General features: G+C 38.0%; 1 protein-coding gene across 4 annotated transcripts in view; it reads right to left on the bottom strand.

Moving 5' to 3' along the window:
* Positions 1-95: 95 nt before the first annotated feature.
* Positions 96-24,879, bottom strand: part of SPAG1 (sperm associated antigen 1) — a 42,210-nt gene continuing 17,426 nt past the window's right edge. For 2 of the 4 annotated variants that reach the window (XM_027656982.1, XM_027656983.1), the window contains exons 11-19: positions 22,280-22,705; positions 21,805-21,904; positions 18,641-18,793; positions 15,312-15,487; positions 13,195-13,336; positions 12,137-12,263; positions 8,806-8,970; positions 6,508-6,885; positions 4,856-6,315 (exon numbers count right to left, since the gene is read on the bottom strand). In XM_027656982.1, the coding sequence (XP_027512783.1) occupies positions 6,184-6,315; positions 6,508-6,885; positions 8,806-8,970; positions 12,137-12,263; positions 13,195-13,336; positions 15,312-15,487; positions 18,641-18,793; positions 21,805-21,904; positions 22,280-22,705 (1,799 nt within the window). In that variant the 3' untranslated portion in view covers positions 4,856-6,183. Of the gene's footprint in view, positions 114-3,086; positions 6,316-6,507; positions 6,886-8,805; positions 8,977-12,136; positions 12,264-13,194; positions 13,337-15,311; positions 15,488-18,640; positions 18,794-21,804; positions 21,905-22,279; positions 22,706-24,879 lie in introns of those variants that run through there. The other 2 variants (XM_027656985.1, XM_027656984.1) reach the window with 2 other exon arrangements.

Genomic DNA, 24,879 nt, shown 5'->3' with positions numbered 1-24,879 from the left:
TTTTTTGGTAGAGGAACTGGATTGTGTGGTGCATTCTGTTGCTGTGAAGGAACAGCTTGGGCTGTGCTGAAAGAGCTGCTTGGAGTAGCTGCCTCTAGATCTCCTCCTTGTCACTGTCAGACAAATTCAAAGTTATTGCAAAGAGTAGCATAGCAGTCTGTCTCATATACTTAATTAGATTGAACCATAGATACTTTAAAGTGCTGTTGAGAACTAGGGGCAGCAAGAGTTGTCTCTGAGGTTGTTCAAAATCTTAGTCAAGACCCAACTCAGCTGTCAGAGAACTCAATGTGCAAAAAAAAAAAAAGGTGTTTTTTTCTGAGGAGACAGATTTTATATTATTTATATACATGTATAAATTATATTTCTCTGTCCTTTATTATTTGTTTCTTTGTAAAAAGATTGCAACAGCTTTTCAGATAGAGTTTAGGATTTTGTGGTAACTTCTCTGGCCTTGGTGGGAGGCTGCTACCCAGAGGCCTTGGAGTGCAGCCACAGGCACAGGGACAGATGCTTGTTGGTGACTGTGCCCAGCTGTGCTCCCTCCTCAGATGTCTGTGCTGCTCCCTACCCTCTGTCTCCAGGGCTGCAGGCCTTGCCTGCTGTGGGCCCCTGTATGCTAAATCTGGCTTGTTTATTCCCTTCATGTCACTTTCTAATCCTGAAGTTTGGTTTCTTGTCCTGGGTGATAGAGGCCCTGCTGCTGCTGAAGGTCGCTGTGGACAGGGATGTGCTGTGGGTCTCAACTCTGCCCTGTCCCCATCATGGCAATCCCCACCTGGAGCAGGGAAATGCAGTGTTCAAGGCAAGCAAAGGCTCTGCGCTGGGTTTGCCACGTGACCTTGTTCAGCTTCACTTCTGCAGAAAGAACCTGAGGTTCCCCCCAGCTCTCATGGAGCACAGAAAGCTGCAAGTGTAGAGTGGCCACCCAGGGCTGAGCTGTGCTGGCCCGGCCCTGGGCAGGGCTGGGCACTGCGTCTGTATGGGGACATGCGCAGGGCTGGCACTGCAGCAGCACATGGGAAGCCCAAAGGGAGTGGGACTGCACCACTGAGCAAATCTGTCCTGCTGCTCCTTAGCTGTGTCCTGCACAGAGAAGTGTCCAACAGTGAGTGGACCATGTGACACCCGCAAACAGACCTGTGTGCAAAGCTCCTGCCGTAGCATTCCTGGCCCTGTCTCCAGCTCCAGGCTGTTTGTTTAACATGCACTCTGTGGGGCAGGTGAAGGAGGTAAAGTGCCTGCAAGCACAGCTGGGTAAGAGCATCCCCTTGCCGGCTTCTGGGATGATGCCTAAAATGTGATCAAACTGCTTATCATTCCCCTGAAATGTTTTGGCCTTGGATCAGGCAGCAGAGGGAACAGGTATCCATCTGGCAGAAAATCCAGGCTCCTCATGACAGACGGAAGCTCAACAACAAACATGAGCCTGCTGTTGCACCTCGTTCATGTGCCAGGCCAGGTAACTGAGTAGCATTGGCATGTGACAACCTTGGCACCTGTCTGCACATCAGGTACCAGCAGGAAGCGTTTTGGTGGGCAAAGCTGACACAACACATCTCTCCTTGCACAAGGTCCTGGTGAGCCGGCTCTGACAAAAGGACTATTATTACTTACCATCTCCACAGTAAGGACATTAAAATTCCAAATGGCCTGAATTTGAGCTGTTATGTTTAGCCACCAGACCAGTGCTGATGGCATTTAGGGTGCTCGAGCTGCCCTTTCCTCGCTGGCTGGCTGCCTGCTCAAGACATTTCTGAGCACACCTTTCTGTGCGATGGGCACTTTATCCCTTTATAATCCCTCTCACTTACAAGAAAATCCACTCTCATGCTGCTGAATTTATTTACAAGGGTGGCATTTAGCAAGCACCAACTGAGAAATGGCACAGGGCTGCAAGGAAGTGGCACTGACACCAGTGCCCGGCACTGACACCAGTGCCCTGCACTGCCCCAGCTGGAGGCTGTGTCTCCACTGATGTGTTACATTCCAGTGGGGAGGTCCCAGGCAGGGATAGCTATCCATGACCAGATGGGTCACTAGTTAGCTCAGCTGTACAGGGCACGTGCTCTGTGTGTGTGGCTGATCAGCTTATTGCCACGCTGGGGACCACACTTCACTTGCCTGTCCCTGTCACCTGCATAACCAGTGGTCTCCTCCTGGTTTTGTATGGCTGTTGGGTTTGGTTGGTTTGCTGTTTGTTTTCACAAAGGTGGATGTTAATGCTGAGGGGGTAAGTGACAAGCTTGAGAACGTAAGACTGTGCTACCATTTGGGTCTCTGCCACAAAGCCAGGTCAACTATTTGATGTTCTCTTGCTCTCTTCTAAAGACAAAAGGCTTTAATCTTTAAAAAACGTAAAAAACCAATACCAGTAAAACAGGGTGGGGTTTTTTTTCCCTTCTTTTCCACTCTATAGTTTCTGGGTCCTGTGTTCACACCAATGTCCCACTCAGTGCCATGGTGAGCAGGGAACAACTCTTTTGGTCAGCAGCTGCTCATCCTCAATTCCACACCAGGGGTGCTGCTGCCACCTCTGTGCAGAGGCCAAGGACATTGTCTTTGACAGGTGACTCTGCAGCTGCTGTTCAGCTGCAAATACTCAGGGCTGCAGAGATTTCTCCCTCTGGCTCTGAGGCTGTTCCCCAGACTAAGGCAAGAGGGACATATTAAGGCAGCCCTTACCTGCCAAACAAGTGGTTTTAGGAAATCCACACCTAAAGATATTCCCTTCTGCACCCCATACCCACAAAATTACTTTAAGTGATCTAATGCTGCCCCACAGAAAGGGCAGGTTTTGAAGCCTGGAGGCCTTGGCTTGAGGTGTTCAGGTCAAATCAGCAGTACAGTCCCTAACATGTTTTATTCTATTTTTGTCTTAAGTTCTGTGTTTTTAAAAGTTGTTCTGCCTGTCCCTCAGGCCCTCCTAAATGCTCTCTGAAAATGCAATCAATCTCAACGAAATCTGAATGAGCACCATCACCAAAATGACTGTAGGCACTGCAAATCCACTGCTGGCCTTACAGATGAACAGCTCATGTCAAACTTATTTCATTTTTATTGTTCAGTTTCACGGACCATTTTTCTTACCTTTGAGCGTTGCCTTTTTTTTTTTTTTTAAGAAATATATATCTGACTATTCGACTTCATTTTTCAGCCATTACAACATTCAATAGTTCAGTTTCTTCTTTGTTCCCTTGTACTTCAACATATAATTCTTTAACTTTGGAAGCTGAGGCCAAAAGTTCCTAGTTGAGACAGGTAGGAGGGAACATCAGACAGAAGAGACTAGCAGATAATGCAGCTTGATCTGATGTTTAAAGAAGAGATGTAGTAAAGGATTAGTGCCTGAAACTCCAGGGGTCTGCTATCCATAGAGCAGGGTGTTCACAATTCCTGCATCAATCAGTGCCCAATGGCTTCTGCCTCAGCAATTCACTGGGGAGTGAGGCACCCAACAAGGTGCTGGAGGACACTGGGACATCTCCCAGAGTGGGGCTGATGCCAAGGATCTGCTGAGATCGCAAGCTCAGCCTGGCAGCAGTTTCAGGAATGCAAGTCATCAAGGAAGTGTCTTCCCCTTTTGGGATCACAGACTGGAATGAGTTAAATAAACTTTAAAAAGCAGCTCCTGGTATGGGAGCAGGGCTGGGAACATACTGAAATTACTGAGACCAGTGTCAAGCCAGACTAGAGAGGCTACCTACTGAACAGCATTTGGGGTAGTTTGGGGGGTTGTCTATATACTCAATGAGCCAAACCTTCTGGTCTGCCTTAACCTGACAAGATCAGACACAGAAAGGGGAAACCTATTTATTGCCAGGTATTTCCTCAGGGCTCAGTATAAACTTTCCAGCAAATCCTGCCCTCCTATGAGTCTGTAGAAGACAGTCTCTGTTGAGACATCCTCAAGATCGGCTCTTTGCTTTAGAAGATGGGTGACTGCACAGCCAAGCCCTGATTTGTCAAATCAGGGGGTGTTTGTTATTTAATCTGGTGCTGACAGCACCTGACACGGGAGGGTACAGAGCTCTGCCTGCAGCTGGTGACAGCTCCCTGCCACCAGCTGGGTAATGAGTTCACTTGCAATCATTGCTGCAGCTCTCAGTTTAGAACTTCTTAGCAAGGGGTAGTTTGAGGTTCTTGATCTGCAATCTAAGTCATTTTTACCTCAAACTGAATTCACTCTGTTTCAGCTGACACTCAAGGTGAAAGGTATTAGAAGAAAAGGTATCTTTCTGGACTACTGGACTGCTTTTCTGTGGACAACTTTTAGTTTTCTAGTTTAATCACTAGAGATTGATTAAAACTGTCCTAAAATTAACTATGATCCTGTATGTCTGTCTGTGAGCACCTATTTGTCTCTTTCTTCACGGACAAATGATTTGTCAAGAACCTTCCCTTTCAAAATCTCTTTTTAAGCCATTAACTCTTAAATAACGTCAGGTTGTCTCCTAAATTTACTAAATTATATTATGATTTGCTGCTGCAGACATTTTTATTTTTGTCCTCAGTCTCAAAAAACCCTTTACAAATTAGATACCTTCTAAGAAACAGCTGTGACTGCTGAAGTTTGTCTCTAAGGAGCATTTAGTACTTGGGGGGTTGGGTGGCACAGAGAAAGACTTGACTTCATCGAGAGCTTTTGACATTGGGCTCTTACTCAGCTACAGTTACCAAGCAGTTAAGACTATTTTAAAACTACGCACCTAATTTTTATGCTCTCTTTTCTGAACTACAGTTGGACACATACAATGAATCTTCTCTAAACATACTAAACTATAGTGGAACAAAACTGAAAGACTGAAATCAGTAACACTGAAATGCGTGAATGTGAACACTTTGACACCAGGACTGAAGAATGAAACTGGCACGTTGTTGCTTAACTGGATGAGCAACAGATTTGTCTTGACTACAAGAATCTCATAAAAGGAGGACATTTAAAACCAAAAACCATTGGTTGTTCTGATGGTGCTTTAGAAACTAAAAGCTTTGTTCTTGGCACTCCAAGACAAAACTCATAATCCACTTCAAAACTGTAAGCCTAAAGATTATTGAACCAGAAAAGAGAATCAATAATTGTCCTTTTCAGGAAAAGAACTTTATCAATATACACCTGAGAAAAAATTTCATTAGAACAACATTCTTAATGATATTTCTGCAGTGCTTGTGAGTCTGATATACATTTATTACACATGTTATTTATAACACAAAGAAGGCATCGGGTATTTGAAAAATTTAAAAGCTTCATCTTTGAAGCATTGTCAGAATCAAATGTAAAACATAAGTACTGCCTGAAATGATAAAAAAAAATCATACTGATCCACAAAATTATTTTACTTTTAGTTTTATAAATATGCCTGTAAACAGAAACAGCTGATGTTTTAAATAATCCAATTACAAAACTCAGAGATAAATATTTCTATTGTGAAGTGCAGCCACTTTTTCTTCTGTTTACCACTGTCACTGCAAAAAAAAAAAAAAGCCAGGCAAACCAGCAGTCCTTCAGCACACACAGAAAAAAAAAGTAATTCTCTGTGCACTAAAAATTATTCACTTGTTAGAACATGCCCAATGTTTAACAATTTTGTTTCAAAGAGTTCCATGACAAGCTAATATATTATTAATTCACCTTTGCTACTAAGTTGTATTGTGCCAAAATATTTAAATCTGTTTTGTATAGACCAGGGATAGCGAAGAAACAGATGGCCTGTAGTAGTTTATCTGAAAAGTGTTAATACTTTTTGTAAACTTATTTTAGCAAAACTACTTCTAACTGACCCATTTATCTCACTTCTTTATCTCAAGAAATTAGAACTCACCAAACGATATAACAAGTGATGACTAAAAGTATATGTATCTATTGCACCATCAAGATATTTCACATTATATATATATAATATAAAACATATTTTTCTATATATAATTAATACAGTCTAAATAAAATCAGTATGCCAAATAAAATGAACTCTGTTACTGAAGACAGGCATGCATTAAGTTCTAGAGATGTATACAACTACAAGAAAAAAAGAGCAGCAAGTTTTAAATGTGCATATGCTGTCAAAACAAAATAAAATTTCAGCACTCCAGGTAAAGACCCACTTGAACTCATTCAAGTCTGCAGATCATAGATCCATCTTTTACACATGAACTATCCACGTGCAGACAATAAACTTTAACTTCTTAAAGTTCATAAACCTTTTTAAGGCTCTCAAGATCTTCCAGTGAGTACTGATCACTCTGGTTTTCTGAAAGTAAGTCAAACAGTTGCTGCACTTCTTCTTTTTCATTTTTGCTAAGAAGGGCCAACACCACCTGAAGAAAAAAAACCCACAACAATTACTTTATAATTGCTTTATATATTTTGTAATTATAAATAGCAAAGGATGACTGAAAATCATAGTATCTGACAGAGATACAAACCCAGTGTATAATTTCCTTTTAAGCTAGGAAAATTTCCTTTAAGTTTCTGTGCAATTTAAGTACACATTCAATCTAGGTTCTCACCTTAAATCTTTCTGCTTTGCTCAAGTAGAAAAGGTGCTGATATACAAGGCCAGGATCTTTTCCAGCTACATAATGTTCCAATGACTGGATAAATATCAGAAGGATTTCTCCTTCAAGTTTGTTACTCAGCAGCACTGGCAATTTTTTCGGATCAGTAATTGTTAAAAGATCTGCACAAGCAGCTTTATCCTTATTGGCATTCACTGCATTTATAATCTGACCAAAGTCATAGGCATTAGATGGTTCACAAATGCGCAGTTTCTCAGAGGACTTCAGTGGCACATTCTTTTGAACTGCTTCTTTGGAAGTAACGCGATCAGTCACAACATCATCTGATGTAGCAAACTGTCTCTCTTCCTGTTCATCATGTCCAGTCACCTTCACAAAGAAAATGGCAACAAATCATTTTAATGTGGTCATATAGATAACCTGAATCTTCATGAGCATCATATATCCATCACGTCACTAGGTTAAAGCTGGCATTCTACTCTTCATAAAAGAAAGGCACCATTGCTCTTCTGTGTCCTATTGACCCCCAGAATAGCACCTCTCTAATTCATCTTTAAAGTTTCATAGTCAAAAGTGCGTGTTTTACACTTCTTTTCACCACCTGCCACTCCACTGCAGAAAGACCACTGGGAGAAAGCTAAGGAAGAATGTATACATATATTAAATGTGGAGACTCCAGGAGAACTGGAGTCAAGGCACCAGACACCCACGTTTCACTTCTCTGCTGTGCCTCCTGGACAGTACAGGTACATGGCAGCTCTATCAGGTTGCTGTTTGAAGTCTCACTGTGGAAGGAGGAAGTTCAGCATGGTTAACTGCCTGAATATCCGCTTCACTTCTGAAATTGCAGCCTGTATCAAGTTTCATAAATCGGTCGCTAGAATATTAACTGTGGGTTCAACTACATTTGCTAAAATCTATTTCAAGCCATCAAGAGTTGTGCAATTAGTATAACCTCACTAAAACTAATTGAACAGGGTCTCTCAAAGGATGCCAAGTATTTTGAGAAGTCTGAAGATACCGTATTGTGTAGTACAGGGGATTAGTCATTTTTTGAAAATACTGCTTTGGACTTATAGACATTTTCTTCTATTTTTCAACAATCCTTAGAATAAAGGGAGAAATCCTGACTGTCTTTTATAAAATTATAGCTTGATTAAAATGGCATAATGATGATAGATCAATTTTCTAATTTTCCTCACTTTTCTCTGCAGTCTCTTTTCATGGAACTACTGTGTACCACAGCAGGTAAGACAGCGTAGGCTCTCTGTAGGGGGAGCTGTAATTATGACCACAAACATAAATGCTTCCTGCCCCACCCCTGGAAAAATTACCAGTGCCAGTAATGTAGTCGGCTGGTTCTTTGAGCAATGCGGTCACTTACCAAACCTCCTCTAAACACTTTCCAGGTCCCTTTGTTTGTCACAACTCAGAGCTTAACTAACACTATACCCAGATTATGCCAATTATATAAAATTCCATGAACTCGTGACAATGTGAAGCATTTCAAAAAACAAGCTTTTTCTGTATAAATAACTGCATTTCCATTATACCACTATTCTGAAATTACATTATCAAATTACACTATCACTGTACAGACTGGTCACTATGTATTTTAACTATATGTTTTTAAATTAAAGGGGGGAAAATAAATTCCTAAAGGACCAGCAAAGCTACAATCCAAAGCCATCAGATGACTGAGAAAATCCTTTCATCAGCTAATTATACCCCAAACTGTGCGAGGCTGACATTTTGATCCTCTACATAACATTATATTGTGTGTTTCTTTGATAAGATCCTACAGATGTTTTACTCTTGCTCTGCAAGGTAGGATTTCATTTTTCAGACCCATAACCGTAGGACCAGCACAGGAGCAGCTAGCACACCTATGGACCATAGACCTTGGCCAGCACACCCCAGAGGCTGCCTGAGAAGCAGAGACTTTACAAGCAAAACTGCTACGTGACAGCTGCATTCTGTAAAACACTTCAGTCCATGGCAGGTTTTGTTTACAAGGAGCATATCCTCAAGTTTAGTGCCATCTAAAAGGACTTCTTCCATTTTTCCATATACTTCAGAGCAGTCCAAGCTTTATTGTAGAATGTAATCAACACTGAAAACATCATATGTAAACATCCTCCAAGATGACCTCAAAATAACACAAAAAATACAACCCTACCCCCCAAAAAATCTAGAGCTAAGATGGGCAAAACAAAAGTTTTAATATTATCTCTTTGAATGTGTGGCTTCTGTACTGTTTGCTTTTAAAAAATGAACAGGTGTTCTTACCTCTTGTATGGTTACTTTCTTCCTTTGCTGTTGTGGACTGCCAGCTCCAGCACTGCTGTCAAGGTGAAGCAGTTGGGTTACCTCCTCCAGTTCCTTCTGTGCTTCAAGAACATTTGGATCTATTAGAAGTACCTTGTTGAAATCATCAATACTGGCTTGATAATTCTGTAAGTAGAAGGGAAAATCATCACTAGAAAAGTAAGTCTGAACTACCATACTGTCCTTTACGAATAAGAAAAGTAAAAATCCTAGGATCTGGACAGAAAGTAGATGAAAAAAAATCTAAATACAGACAGTGTAATTTCTCTAGAAGGAGAAAAAAGGAAACTGAGTTTGAGTAAATATTTTGTGACTAAATAATCCCAATTAAATATGTAATATGAAATAATTTATTTTCAGAAATATGTTCCCTGTATCAAAGAACAAATTATTGAAGACTGCTGCTTTTAAGCATAATTGCTTACACTGTAACACTGCTTCAAGACTAATGTGAGTCCAGCAAGTTTGCATACTTGCTTTGCCAATAAAAGAGCATTAAATTGAGCTTTGATTAAAAATATACCTAACCTTCCTGGGCTTCAATCCAATAGACCATCTCTTACAGTGAAATTTTTGGTAATATTTGAAAAGATTGGGATTATATTACGAACTCTGGGATAAACAGGATTAGGACAAACACAGGGACAGAGTGGCATTAGGACACAGTTCCTCAATAATCAGTCTTGTAATTTGTTCAATGCTTTTATTTCCAATTTTTACATCAGAAATTAGTATTTTCTTAAATTTTCTGGAGAGACAAACTTAATAGCATCAGTTCTGAGGAAGACTGGAATATCACAGAAAAATATCAAGACACCCCAAATGCCAGAGTATCAACAATATAGACGAAACGTAGTAGTAAACAGTAAAAGACCATGCAGACAGTAAAAGACCATCATAATTTCTTGTGTGAGGGACCTAGTATTTTTTTGTTCCCAAATACTATCATAAGGTTACCGTTAAGTCGTTTGTACTGTCATGGAAAAAAATCCTCATGTACCAGCTGAGGTACTTCCTCAGCATCTGAACCGTAAGAAAAGCACTCCTGTACCAGTCACTCTCATTCCTTTGCACACAGAGTATTTTGTTCAGTACTGCTGACCAGTATTCAAGGTGCAGAGATGCTGCACTAAGCCTGCAGGTGAACTGAAGCCTCTCAGATTGTGAAGGAAGAGTGAGAACGAGGATTACGCAGCCTTAGCAAATGAATGCAGAAAGGGGCAGGCTGCAGATCAGAAATCCGCTACTAATTAAGCTAAACCATCTGAATTACAGATGCAAAGATTCACACCTACAGAGAAAAGAAAACAGTAACAAGAGTCAGTGAACACCCGACCCTCCTGGATTTAAAACTGCAGCCTCCCAGACTCCTCTGCAAAAATCATACAAGATGGCAGTACCCAGACTGGACTACCACCTGTAGGAGATGAGATCTGGGGTCCTGTGTCCTGTGTCACAGGCCTAATTCATCACACAAGCATGATACTATTCTGATCTTCCCTTAATTACATCTTGGTAAATCTATTAAAAAAACTCTCATTTGCTACATTAAATTCCACTGCAGCTTTTGTGGTTAAATATCTGGATATTTATACACAAATAACACTTCCCAGCTTAGTTAGGTCTTTGCCAAACTACGTTTTTAGCTCTTAAAATTCTTCATTAGAGAGTCATTTGTCAACTTCAGATCACTTTTGTTGCTTTCTCTGGTTTTACAAATCACTCACATCCCTGGAATTAGCAATAATGAAGCATTTAATCCAACCACAACAAAACATTTTGGGAGTCGACAGCTCAGACTGTTCTGAAGGAATCCACGAACACTGTGTTTCAGGTTGTCTTCAACAATACAAAAAAAGCAGTTTTTTCTAGAATACTCAAAAAAGCAGAAGTTGTTTCCCCAATTCTTGACATTCTTCATAAGCGTGTAATTCCTTTTTTGTGGACTGGTAGAATCACTACATACTCGTATTTATACTGATTTTTACCAAGTTCAACAACAAAGTTAGAGGTGATTAATTCCAGGTACCTTGGCACAGTTACAGAAAAAATATTACACAAAACTAAGGTTTTTCACCTTTTTTGAAAATTAATCAAACTTTCAGAATTTTATTGTTACTGTAATGGAGGACAAAAGATCCTCTGGTTCCTATGACTTGCATTTGGAATGACAACATGGGATGGGAACAGGCTGGTGCTAAGCACAAACAGGTTGTCCTCAGGTGATTTGAAAGCTGAGAAACAATAGGGTAATTCTTTGTTAAGGCATCAAACATAATGGAAATTTGAGGTAATTCCATTCATTTGAAGGACAATGATGAAATCTGGCAGACCTCCAGTAACAAAGAGCAACACGGAAGAAAGCACTTAAGATGCTTGTTTAAGGACACTTGTAACATTTAATACAAAGCAGATGACAAGAGCTGCCATTGAGAGCCAACGGAAGTGAGAAGCTGATAATTTAATACCAGGTAAGAGCTGACAAGCAGAGCGAGGATTGCAGTGAAAGAATTATGAAGTGTAGGGGCTAATTTAACATCACCAAAGAAGGGGAACCAACAGAGGAATGGACAAAAGGAGCAGTGTAGTTCAAGTGATAGAACATAAGAGTTGCAGTCACATTCAGGATGGATATGAGCAACCTAAGTCTGCATTTATGATGCTCAGGTAAAAGAATACTCTAAGAATTGTGTGTTAAGATAAGCACTGTACAGACACCAACATCACTGTGCAGATGGAAAGGAAAAGGCTGAATACCAACACCTCCACAAAGTACATTACTGACAAAAGTTCATAATGTCTTTGGGGAAAGAAGAGAGAGAACACAAAGATAATTAAAACCCTGGTTTAATATGACAGGCACTTAAACATGAACAGATGCCCAAAGACAGCCTGAGATCTTAGTTTGGACAGCTAAAGACAGACTTGGAGAGAATCCATTTGTCATCACCAAAGTTATAGTAAACACCTCGACAGAGAGAAAAGACTGGGATACTCAGGATATTAGGATATTAGAAGAGATTTGAAACTTGCTTAAACAATCTTCAGTCAAATCTCATTATTCCAATATTCTTGTGCTTTCTCAAATCATTACATGTCAACATGCAGGTTTTTATGTTGAAAAAATATTTATATAATGTTTTATCTATGTTAAGTGCTCTACAAAGTAATAGATATCACACTGTGTACTTCATTTGCTTTCACCCATCGACTGCAACTACCTCATTGCCTTTGAAGAGGATAAGCAAGTTTAGAGGCGCTTAAGGATACCTGCCATGTTCTTTTTCCTCACCTGTAATCCTTTGTATGCTAGTGCTCTTCTATAAAAAGCTTTAATATTAGAATCTTCTATCTGAAGAACATGATCACAATCCTGCTTAGCCTCTTCATATTTATACAGTTTCAAGTAACAGAGAGCTCTAACACAGAAAAACAGAATACACTGCAATATAAGTAAATTCTACAGTGTTGTAGTGCTAACAATATCTGACTCGTAAATGTTAATTACAATACTTCACACAATTCAGTCTCAACGTGGTATTTTTTTAAAGTACATCAAAATCATTAAGTATTAAGAACATCACTGGACGGATTTAGAGAGGGCAATTCCTGCAATAAAAGCCAAAATTCAAGTATGACTAATGCTCAAAGTTAGGCAGATACGCAAGTATTTTAAAAGTAGAGGCTATGTTAGGATAATATGACAGTATAGTGGTTAATGTAAAATGATAAATAAAATATAATAAATAACAATAAAATTATAGTATAGTGGTAATACAGATTATTTTACAGCCATTCTGGGTAAAAAAGTGCTCTAGACTAAATAAACAATACTGCTTTCTGCACCTAATTATTACTTGGAAGTCTCCTATTCAACTACTGATCTAATCAAATCCTTCTTAGTTTGTGAAAGCTGATGAGATTACAGCATAAAGAATTATACTACAGAATTAGGTCAACCCTTAAAATAATGCTGATGTATGACTGTGTTCCTACTTTTATTTTCTCAGAATGTACATTTTCTCTGAATTATTACTCTTCATATTTGAGGTACTACTATTGCATGTTAAGTTTTTAATTCAAATCATGCCAGTATTCTCAAAAAATGCTGCACTATGCTATGCTAATTGTAACTTACTATTGCTTATTCTATTTAGATATCACTGACATGAATACTTCCTTCCCTTGGAAAATAACGTGGTTTAACAAAAAATCAGCTTTGTTATTAGAAATACTTATCAAGTGGGGAAAAAAATTCCTTTTTCACAACAGTTACTGACGGGATGTAAAATCTCTATTTGCAGTGAGAAAATATATCCCACAAAGCAGAGTTAGATTTTGGATCTTTACCTGTTAGTGTAGACCGTACATTCCTCAGCATTTAACTTCATGCATTCACTGTATTTATTTATAGCTTCGTCATATTCCCCCATTTTTACAAAATCATTCCCTTCATTTTTCAATCTCTTGAATTTCTCCATAGCTTCCTCACCTACATCACAAAGGGATCACAGTGTTACATAAGAAGGTCAGTTCATTAAGGGTAGCCGAATTATCTGCGCAGACTAAGAATAAAAGCCTGGCAACTGGAGTGTCATTATCAGTCTGCACATTGCCATTTCTGTCCCCTATCTCCCTGCTGCTCTAAGAAAGGGTTAAACTACCATATCTACATTTGGCTCAACACATACTTCCCCATGCAGGGTGAAAATAATGGGAATGCAACAGACAGCTCTAAGCTTTCATCTCCTTCTACCTACCCCCTCTAGAGGGTAGAGAGGGCCTACCTATCTCCACTGAGATGTTAGTTTTACTTGCAGTAGTGGAGATTTAATCATCAGTATTAAAGACCTTCTAGATCTCTACCAAGGTGGCCATAATTTGATCTGATGTTCCTCCTGAAGTAACCATCACAATTACTATGCCAATAATGACAAACAAATCATTGCATTAGTCAGAGTTACATCAGTTATACTGTGTTAATAACAATTTATAAAAGATGATTTGAGGAACTTGGAAACACCTAACTACACTTTTATCAAGTTATTCCATAATTGCCTTTCATTCTTAACTCCACATCATTTGTTTCATATGCTTTTGCGTTAGACTGCGATTTTTAGCTGTGTTTGCGGTGCAAGAATGGATCCTGACTGCGTTTCGTGTCTCTGTTGTGAGCAAACAGTTAAGTACCAACACAGCTCTAAGTAAATCATAATCTACTTTTTGCACCTTGCTAAAGAGTATAAGCCCCTTGCCAAGCTTCAGGTTTTCAACACTGTATATAACCTGTCAATTTTAACCAATAATTAAACTCACTGAGTTCTTTTATAAAAACATGGCAGTCTCCTATGCCAGAAAACTTGAACTCGGCAAAAAATTAGGAAACTACATTAAACACACAACTAAATCATAACTCGAGTTGCACAACACACAAAACAAGACACAACTGTCACAAAAAAGTGTCAGCCAACAGTAAGTTTTAACTGCTGACTGAACATTGTTGCTGGCAGGCTTTCAGCACCAGCTACCACTGTCAGGTCTCACATGCAGCAGAGCCGTGAGAAGGCAACCAGAACCTTAGAGTCAGGCGTCCTTCAGTGAAGAAAAGAGTTACACAGCCTTCATTTAACATTTCCAAAATCCAAGCCTAACCAAAGCCTGCTCTGTTTGAAACAGATTGAGACAAGCACTTAGAGGACATTCAGTATTGCAACAATGCATTATGGACAGATAACCCCATCACTGTTACACATCTGGCCAATAGCCCAGTCATGCACCGCAGCCACCTCTGTGTTCATCAAGAGGAGAGTATCTTCAGCACTAAACTCAAAGGGGAACCAGTTAATACTTGAGTAAAAATATCATAGAGTTAAAGCCTTTGCAAAAAGAATGTTTAATGTCAATAAAATATCAACTAGAAAGGTTCCTTCATCTGATTTATTGAAGAAGAAAAATGGAAACTGCAATGAAGAGAAAAAAAATCAGGAAGGAAGTTCGTTTCCTAGAGTTTAGCACTCAGTGATTATAGTGTACAGACAAGTGCAGAACTGACATCTTTGAAAGATGACTCCTAAATGTCTTCTGTCAAAGTTGGATGTTTGTTTGGGTGGTGTTTTTTGGGGGGAGAACTGTTTTATAACTATACTATGATGTCAGACATTTAACTATACCTGATGCTCATTATATGACTCAATATACTGCTGATGAGTATTTCTGCTGATTTTATATAATTTCAGAAATTACATGCTGCAAACTACATGACCTGGTTTAAAAAAATTATCATACCTGTGCTCCATAAAGCACATTAAACTCAATCATGTAAATGACAGTCATCAACTTTGGTTTTTCACAAAGGTCTGAAAAGTATTTTCTAAAGCAGTTTCTTTGACATTACTAAAACATATTCCATCTTTCAATTAAAATTATTTTCTTTTTCTTGTATACATATTTGCATTAGTTATACATACAATTCATTTCCAATTGTTCTTCTCTGTTGATGTCTATAGTACTTCCTGGCTTATTCTCTGAAGTGAAGTTTCCTCCATCCCACCTGTGCAACTGAGCAGCAACTGGAACAACTGGAATTGGTGGCAGTTTCTCCCTCCAACTGGGACCATCCTGATCTATTAAAGTCTTCGTTATTCTGAAAGAGAACAGCCCCACCAACATGACTTTTCATATATTTAACTCACATTTCAATAACTAACACCCTAATTAAATAATGCAATGTTCTAATTTTTCAAAAAACAACTGAACAATTATTCAGACTAATTTAAAAAATATTTCCACAGTGGTCAATGGTATTGCACTCATTTAAGGTTTAGACTTTTTCCACTTTTTAGAGTATTTATGCTGGCATTTAGAAGACAAGACCTGCTAATGTTTAAGCCAATGACTGATTCTGCAACTAAGGAAGCTCTAAATGCTCTAAATGCTTCCTACCACATCCAGTAAAGAAATATGAAAAAAATGGATGTATTTATTTTGTTTATTCTTCTCAGCTGTTCATAGGTGTTATTTATAACAAGTGTAGATTACAATATCCTCAGACAAAGTGTCCTACCTAACTTTGCAAATGTCAAATGAAACAATAATTGTCTAAATAACCACTGCAGGTCACAATGTAGCCTGCATTAAGTGGCATTTTATAGCTTTATAGTCAGAAATTCATTAATCAATCACTCCTTACCCCATATAAAAATATTTTCATTGTATATAAAAACTGTTCAGTCTTTCTTAAACCAACACATATATATAGGTCAACTATTTCAGTCCATGAGAGGCTCAATCCAAATTCCATTCAAGTGGGAGTTTCCCACTGCCATGCTACATTTTGAAGACCCAAGTTAACACAGTAAGTGAAGCCACATGAGACTTCATGGTTCCATTAGAAATTCTGTAATTTTTAAAAAAAAAAACCCAACAAGTTTAATCAATTATGAGAATAACAGTGAGATAAACATCATCTAATCTCAACATAAGCTTATGAATCAAGTTCAACTGGTCATAAGTCTAAGACACATTTTAACAGAGGAAAATTCTGAATTGAGTAGCAAAGAAAGTCACATTGATACTATGGCAAAGAAACCTAAAATTTTTTATATCAGGTGCATTTCCATCTAACACAGGTGTAAAAAACATACTACCTGAATACAGCTATCTCATGCAATTTCCTCACTAATATTAAAGGGGTTGAGACAACTGGAATGAAACTTCCTTTTAGTAAGAGGAAATGCATAAATATATCCCTACACGTTAGAGTTTCCGTATTTCTAACTGTGAAAAGCAAATAATAAAATACTCAAGACGAAATTAAAATACACAAAGTAGGAAATCCATTGATGTTCACAAAGCTAGGAAAATGCCACTAATTAAAAGCATGCTTGAAATGCAATTTCCAGTTACTTGTCACACAACATTAAAAGAAACAGTCCTTCCAATTTATCTAAAAAGTCACGTCAGGAACCAATAAAAGACACAATTCAACATCATCTAATAAACAAGATAAGCAAATAACTGTTTATACTTGTTTGTACTTACACTCAAATTATTTCCTTTTAATTGCAAAATGATCAGGTAAAGGCTTGATACTAAAAGTCTACATGTTTTTTACATGAGTATTAAAGATATGCATTTTATTCTAAGGTTTTTGGAAAGTCTGCTTAGATATTTTACCACAGAGAGACAAGCCTTAACATGGTTCAACAAACCCACCCTCAGACACAAGTAGGATGATGAGTTTTTCCTATCAGCTTCCTACAGCATCACCATCCAACTTCCCAGAGGAACTTAAAAACCAAGAAATCCTCCAATATAAGCAGGCTGTTAAGACCTGATATTCTTAATACTAAAAAAAAAAATTAAATTACATTTTGGTGTTGTCCCTTTAAGCTAAAAGGCAGTACAGTAACTGTAATGTTTTATTAAAATTCGTTTTTAGAAAGGTCTCTTACTTTGGAAATTAAAATGAATACTTTGGTAAATAGTTTCAGCTGAATTCATAAATGATGGAATATTAAAGAAAAATTATAGTAGAAGTTCAATTACGCAGGAGGTCTATGCTTTAGAAACTAAAAATTTGCAAGCAAAAATGAATTACCAGCAGAAGAGAAGAAGGAAGAAGCAGCTGAAATAAGGTGATGGGTTGCCAGGGAGGAAAGAGTAATGAGCAGTGAAGCTAAAAACATAAGGAAGGCCTAGAGAGGAGAAAAGGAAGAGTGTTAAGGGGAAAAAGGGAGATAAGCTTATTAGTAAGCAAGTTACAAGTCAAGGAGAAATATTAAAAGAATATCTGCAGATAAAATAAGCCAACAAGATTTTTAAGAAGTGTAATAATTACATAAATACCAGGAAAAGCAATTATCTCACCAATCCAAGTGCTCCATTATCACCATAGATACAGGAGATTAGTAACTATTTGTTGTGTTATCAAAAACAGTAATTGTAAGAGTAGATGATAAAGTGTCATGATCTTCTCTGGCCAAATAAGCAGAATTTAAAGAAAGATATTATGGACTTTTTAATGAAGTAATAGTGCAAGTGTTCATGGTCTTGCCTTAAATAGAAAAAAAAGGTACTAGATTCCACTGTTAAAAGTCACATGCTTGTGTGTTCCTGCTCAACGACTAATGGCTGTTCTGCTTTCACATACTTTTTTTTTTGTCCATTAAAAGAAAAAAGGAAAGAAAAGGGAATGGAAAAATCCTATAATTCATACACTTATGTACTTACTCTATGTTAATAAGAACACAATTACAATAGTGTATATACTCTGATTTTATACTATTAAAATATAATTATACGAATTCAAACCTCTCTTGGCAGCAAGAATTAATGTTGGAAGATTAATACTTAAGTCAAAGATAACATTCAATTATGTTTTTTACACCTCTGCAGAATACTGAACGATTCATGCTTAACATAAATCTTCAACTGCCACAGAAGGATTGTTAATATGAAAAGTAAACAGAAATGTCAGAGAAAAAGTATGGACCTTAGAGTATTATTTTATATGGTACAAAACACAAGTTAGGAAAGACAACAAGTGGAAGCACTAGTTAAAAAAACCCCCAACTTTAAAATATTACATTTTTATAAAACAGAAAGTTACCTACTGCTGGCAGAGGAAAACTGTGAAATTATGGGAAAACAACTAAATTAAACAGTCAGTCCTCTAATATACTAATTGTGATGACAACTATGAGGGATACAGAACAGAGGGAGCATGTAAAACAAACAAATTTAAGGTCTACTTTTCTATTTTAACTCATATCAGAAAATTTGTAAGTGGAGTTACCTATTAGCACTGTCATTTGCTGCTTGGATGCTGCTGTCTATTTGTAGGACTGTTTTATAATCAATGTATGCCTGTCGATAGCGCTCCATTGACTCATTTGCCATTGCTCGTCGTAGAAGAGGCTTAAGGGAAAATGGCTGAAGCTCCAGAGCTCTGGAGAAAACAACAGAAAAATGCAGGATTGAAACAGAGTAACTGAAATAATAATAATAAAAATATTTTATAATATACACAATTATACATAACTTTGTGATTTCAGATGGGCTTTCCAGTAACATAACTAAGGAAAACGGGACTAAGTGGTTCACCCTAAATTCATTAATACCCTAAATTACATGCAGTTTTGAAATGGTTTAGTGCTTTTATTATAGCTTACTCTACTCTATCTGGAAAACTGCATTTATCACTGAGATATGATTAATGTAATGGCAGTTATTTAAGTGCAAAAGCTATTTTCTTAAGACATGCCTACATCTACGAGGGTTTCAAGTATATGGTGCTTTCACTTACGTAACTTTCGATTCTTCTTCCTTACAGGAAAGTATGCACATAAAAAATACAGTCAGTAAGACAGGAATGTACACCTGTCTCTCTTTGCTTTTTAGGTTTTTGTCTGTCTTGTGTCTGTTTAGTCTTCTGATTGTCTGCCTGGTGAACACAGAGTTCAACACTGTGCCATCAGAAATCCTCGCAAACACCATGTGCTTTTCCAGCAACATGAAGAAGCAGTCCACAAAGGTTTTATTTCTTAAAGACTACTTTTTTTTCAATCAATGATTCTTGCTGAAGAGAAAGAAGGATCAGCTTTGAAATACTGCAATTAAGATGAGTCTAGACAATTATATTTCATAGAGTCATAAAGTAATTCAGGCTAAGATGTCCCTGGTCCAACCCAGGCACGGTCAACTCCCAAAATCAGACAAGGTTGCTCAGGGTTTGACCCAGCTGGGCCTTGAAAACCTTCAAGGGAACCTCTGCAAAACATCTCTGGGAATCTGTTGCAATGCCCCACACTGTTTATGGGGAGGTTTCTCCTAATACACAGTCCCAAACCTTGTGTGGTTCTATTTTTGTCTGTTGCCTCTTGTCCTCCCACAACACTGACAGAAAGAGCCAGGATCCATCTGTGGATAATCTCCTCATAGGAACTGGCAGGCTGCTCCTAGAACCCCTGGAACCCATTCTCCTCTAAGCTGAACAAACCCAGCTCCCTCAGCCTCTCCTCTTCAGGGAATACTCCAGAGTCCACAACCTGCTCTGTGACACTTCACTGAACTCACTCCAGGTGATCACTGTCTTTGTTGTACTGAGGAAGCGGAAAACCAGAAGTTATCATAGTGTTGTCTAACAAGTGCTGACTACGAGGGGATAATCACCTCTCTCAATCCACAGGCTGTGCTCCTGTTTATAAGCGCAAGGAGGCTGCTGGCCTTCTCTGCTGTAAATTGGCTTTGCATCATTACTCCTTCTAAAGCTAGAGAAACTATGATTTCTAGAAAAAACATTTCAAATTTCACATAAATACTTCAAATGTTCCATTTCTTCTATGCTGTTACAACTGCGCACAACATCACAGCCCCTACAAAATGTCTGCAAAAATGCCTGACATTCTGTAACTCAGAAGAATATTAACACAATTTCAAATTTCTAACCTCAAGAATGAAGGAAAAAACAACCATAAACAAATTCAGTGGAAGACAACACTGCTTGAAGAATAGTGGGAATGGAAAACTATATATTCAGGGTAGAGTGCAAAGATGATTGATACAGCCAGGGACCAAACCACGCAATAGTACTGAAGTACATAAGAGCCTTCTTTCACTCTTTGTAAGAAGAATCAAAGGCACACCAAACCAGAGTCTTGAGACAAGAGATCCAATACAGGGGTTTTTATACAATTCTAAGCCCCAAACAGCTAAAACTCAATAAAAGATAAATTTAAAATACTTATTTTCATATCACAAGTATCAGCACTACACAATTTTTTACTTTGAAATCAAGTAACCTATTTGTAGATCTTTCTTTATGTTGTGTTGCCTAGGGAAGATTTGTTTGACACTGTCTAATTTACACGTTTGTAGTTTTGCATTCCTGCTTCCCAGTCTCTAAATTATTTCTACCACTAAGCATCAGGGGTACCTGTGTATTCAGAAAATAAGCATGACAGTAAGGACACTATCATTAAGTAGTAAGAAAAGAAGCTCCCAATTGGTAAAAACACAAACCCCAAAACCATTTCAGCTGAAGCCTTACACACATCAGACCTCCTGGATAGAAAAATGTGATGGTTCTTGTTTTATTGACTGGCTGACTGTAGTCCTGCATGTTTTAACAAAATATTGCTAACGAGACTTTTTTTTCAGAAAACTTTTTTGTCAGGTAGAATATATACAGTAAGTTAAATATTTTGTTACTACAAAAGTACATGCTTATTTTATTTCTAGTTTTGGAAGCTTTTAGCAGCTGAGTTTTGCTGTACAAAAGCTCAACTGATTAATTAATATGATTTCTAATTGCTTTAGGATACTTTTTTGCACCTTAAGCCTCAGCATTACTAACTCAATCTAGGAAAATGTTTAAAAAGTATATATCAGAAATACAGTAATAATTGAGTGGAAGGCAATGTCTGGAAGTTATTGAAGGTGTCTGATCTTTTCTAACTCCTGTATCCTTAAGAGCCAGAATAAGCAGAAAGGACTTCAGTTCAATTCCTGAACAGCCATAATTACTGTTTATGACTATTCAAAGTATATATTAAAAAACCCCAAATCAAAACAAAAAACCAAACACAGAGGACACACACATCATACACATGCTTGAAAGCAATTTCCAACTCTGTGATAAGTATATGTAAATGCTTTGTTAAGCCAGATAAGTTATTGCAGAACACCATTGTAAACCTGCTTTTACATTAAAAATTTTAATCCTGCTATGCATCTCTATGTACACAAGAAGCTTAAAAACTGCCCTTACACAGCAAGACAGTAAGTTAAAAGTTACTCCTTCCCTAGGTTCCATGTGACTGATAACTGACAAAGATATCTGTCTTTCAGACAGGGAATCAGACCTTATTGATATTGTTCTGAGTCAAACTGCAATAGTAATATATCAGTTAAACGTTTGATCATCAGGAATGTTGCTCTGCACGGGAGGTTTCAATTTACCTGTTACAATCCTGAATGCAGTCACTGCAGTTCCCTTCTTTGAGGTAACATGCTGCTCTGTTTGAGTACAAGATACTTAAATCATCTGGACTTCGTTCTCCTAAAAGAAGTTACAATTAAAATCAAAGACCATTACTAAAATGACACTCAAGAATTAAAGACTTGCCTGCTCCAAGTTGCACAGCAGTGATGCAGTTTGCTGACACTGCAAAGCTGTAAGGAGCTTTTCTTTATCATGTCACCTAGAACACGTAATTATTCGAACATAAATAAATGCCAACAGCTCTGCCTCAAGGAAATCAAAACATTACTTTTATTCCTATATTTTCTGTCACATGAATTGCTGTCTACTGAAATGAGAATTTACTACACACTAACTCCTGCCAAAAATCAGCAAGAGACTAATTTAGTTCATCGGTAGTTCCTTTAAATCATCTAAACAGTCCTGGATTTAAGTATAAGATATTACACTCACCTAGACCAATGACATATTCAATTGCTTCCGAGTATTTGAGCACAGCTTCTCCAAACTGTCCACTCTTAAATAACTCGTTTCCTTCACTTTTTAGTTTTGCTGCAATAGGAGGAAGTGAAGTAGAACTGGCCCCACTAGCCCGCTGAGACCCTGCGGTATACCATCTGGAGCTCCCAGATTCAGAGCTTTCACTCTTCTGATCGCTGTGTAAATAGCCATTAACTTCACCTTCATGGTCTGACAAATGCTTTCCTGGTTTCTTCTTTGGCTTGTCTTTTTTTAATCCGCTCTCAGTGGGCTCCTTCTGCTTCTGCTTCTCTCTGTCCTCCGCCTTACCGCCGCCTCCTTTGCTACGGAACTTTCTGTGCGCGTTGCCCATCGCGGGCTCCCCCGCCGCCGCCTCCGCCGCCACTGGCACAGCGGTTCCTGCAAGGAAGTTAATGAGCAGGGCTGGAGCTTGCATCAGCGGAACGAACTATCGTCCTGCCAGCGGGGGGGAAAGGGGGGGGGCTGCCAAAGGACAGGGGGCCAAGTCCCGCAGGCATCCTAACGCTACCAAGACTTATCTGCTTCAGAAAACACTTCCAAGGACACAGGAAAATTCCTACTTACAAGTAATTTACAATTGTTATCGAGAAGGTGTTACTATGAAACGTCATTTCTCTTGGCTGGGCACAGGAACCCCTGTCCTGTAGTGTCAGAATGGTAGAGTTCACCTTGAAATTAACTCTTTACATCCTGGCTATTACAACACGGATACTTCGATTTTCCATGACCAAACCAAAATGCTTGCATGCTAAAATTAGATCACACAGCTAAAAACCCAGTAACACTGTACACTTCAAAACTCTCCACAAATACAACATACAACTGGGGAGATAAAAGCTTCTAAATCCTTCTTGTGGAGTTTTCATTTAAACATCATATCAAAACCCCTCTTACACGTACTTCTGATCGTTCAACTTGCACTGTTATTTATTACCAATTTAATTAGGAAAAATTACAGAACAAGGGTATCAGATAATATCTCCATTTTCCTTATTCACCTGAATCCCTACCAGATTATTATCACAGCATTCAAATAGAGATTTCTGCAGAGTGCCTGACTCTTGATATTAGTACTCACAGAAAGGCAACTCCGTGTTGTGGTACTATTAAGATGCTGGGGTTTCACCTTCCCTTAACTTGAAATATTTATCTATCCAACACAAGTTTTTCATGCCTTCATATATTGGAGTGATACTTCCAGTTGACTCAAACAAAACATCTGAAGTTGACTCAACGTGGGTGAATTTCAGGTTGTTGCAAACGAATTTATTTTTTTAATGAGCAAAATGTTACTGAAATCAAACTGAACAGGATGGGAAAGCACAGAAATTTTAAAAACAATAAATTCTCTAGTGTCTAACAGAAAAAAGCTCCAACTGCCCCTTCCCTAGCTGTGGTGTCTGTTTTGAAATACCATGTGGGCACAATAATACGATAAATCTACTCACACAGACATTTTTATAAAACTTATTTATACATACATTCAACAAAACAGAAAAAAAATTAAATGTCACAGACAAACAGGGCAAGTTTTTAGAAAACACAGTGAAACAGGGCAAGTTTTTAGAAAACACGGTGAAACACTCTCGAAAAGCATCCCAACTGCTAGAGAAAAAGAAAAACCAAGGGAGGTAGATAAAATGTGATGTGAATGACATTAATGTGACCATCACTTCCTGAATAGAGGAGAAAAGCTCCTGAAGATGAAGTGCACAGAACCAGTCCTGAATTAAACTGGAAACATAGCATTTGGAGTGCCGTGGAAAATAGGAATACTCACAGTTACCTTGTTTAGTTAGTGGGTAATACTAATTGCCTAAATATTTCTGGACCGAGTAAACAACATGCACAAAACTGTACAGATATATTTCTCAAATATAGTTCTCACTGTCTTTCAGTTTCAGTGTTTATAACATAAACAAAGTTCTTGTATTGGTCTCTACAGAGAAATGTATTTGTGAAAGCAGTATTCTGGGCTAAAAAAAAATCAGCACTTATGAACTTCTCTTAAAAAAAAAAAATCTAGATGCATTATAAATTCCAAAGAAAATTTAAGAAAGGTATTGAGAAGTATGGGCAGAACTTTGATCAGAATGACAACAAATAAAATCTAGAAAGAATTTTAATTTATATTACTACTACAGTAAGAAACTTAAAATGGAAAGACCATCATAAACCTAAAAAAAAAAAAACCTACTGAATACTCCAAAAGGAATATTTGCAGTTTGGGGTTTGTTTAATGGATGCCATTTTCTTTCATTTAAAATTAATTTCCAGCTACAAAAAGTATTTATCCTCCAGAAGCATGGCACGAGAACAACAGTGGCAGAACGAAAAACAATGTATCTAAGTTCAGTTCACAGTGAATTCACCTATTATGAAGCTCCTAAACATTTTCACCTCTTTCACCCACTCTGGACTACCTACATACAAAGGCAACTGCAATGTTCTAAATCTCTATAGATGAACTTCTAAAATTTTAAAATATTTTTTCTTCTTCCTTTGCCGCACACTGTCAGCAAGTATCTCTTTTGTATTATGTGTTCTTGGTT

The sequence above is a fragment of the Corapipo altera genome, unplaced genomic scaffold, assembly GCF_003945725.1.
Source record: "Corapipo altera isolate COAL_440 unplaced genomic scaffold, ASM394572v1 52b, whole genome shotgun sequence".
Taxonomy (NCBI): Eukaryota; Metazoa; Chordata; class Aves; order Passeriformes; family Pipridae; genus Corapipo; species Corapipo altera.
The sequence above is the reverse complement of the archived record's forward strand: the minus strand, read 5'-3'. Positions and strand labels throughout refer to the sequence as shown.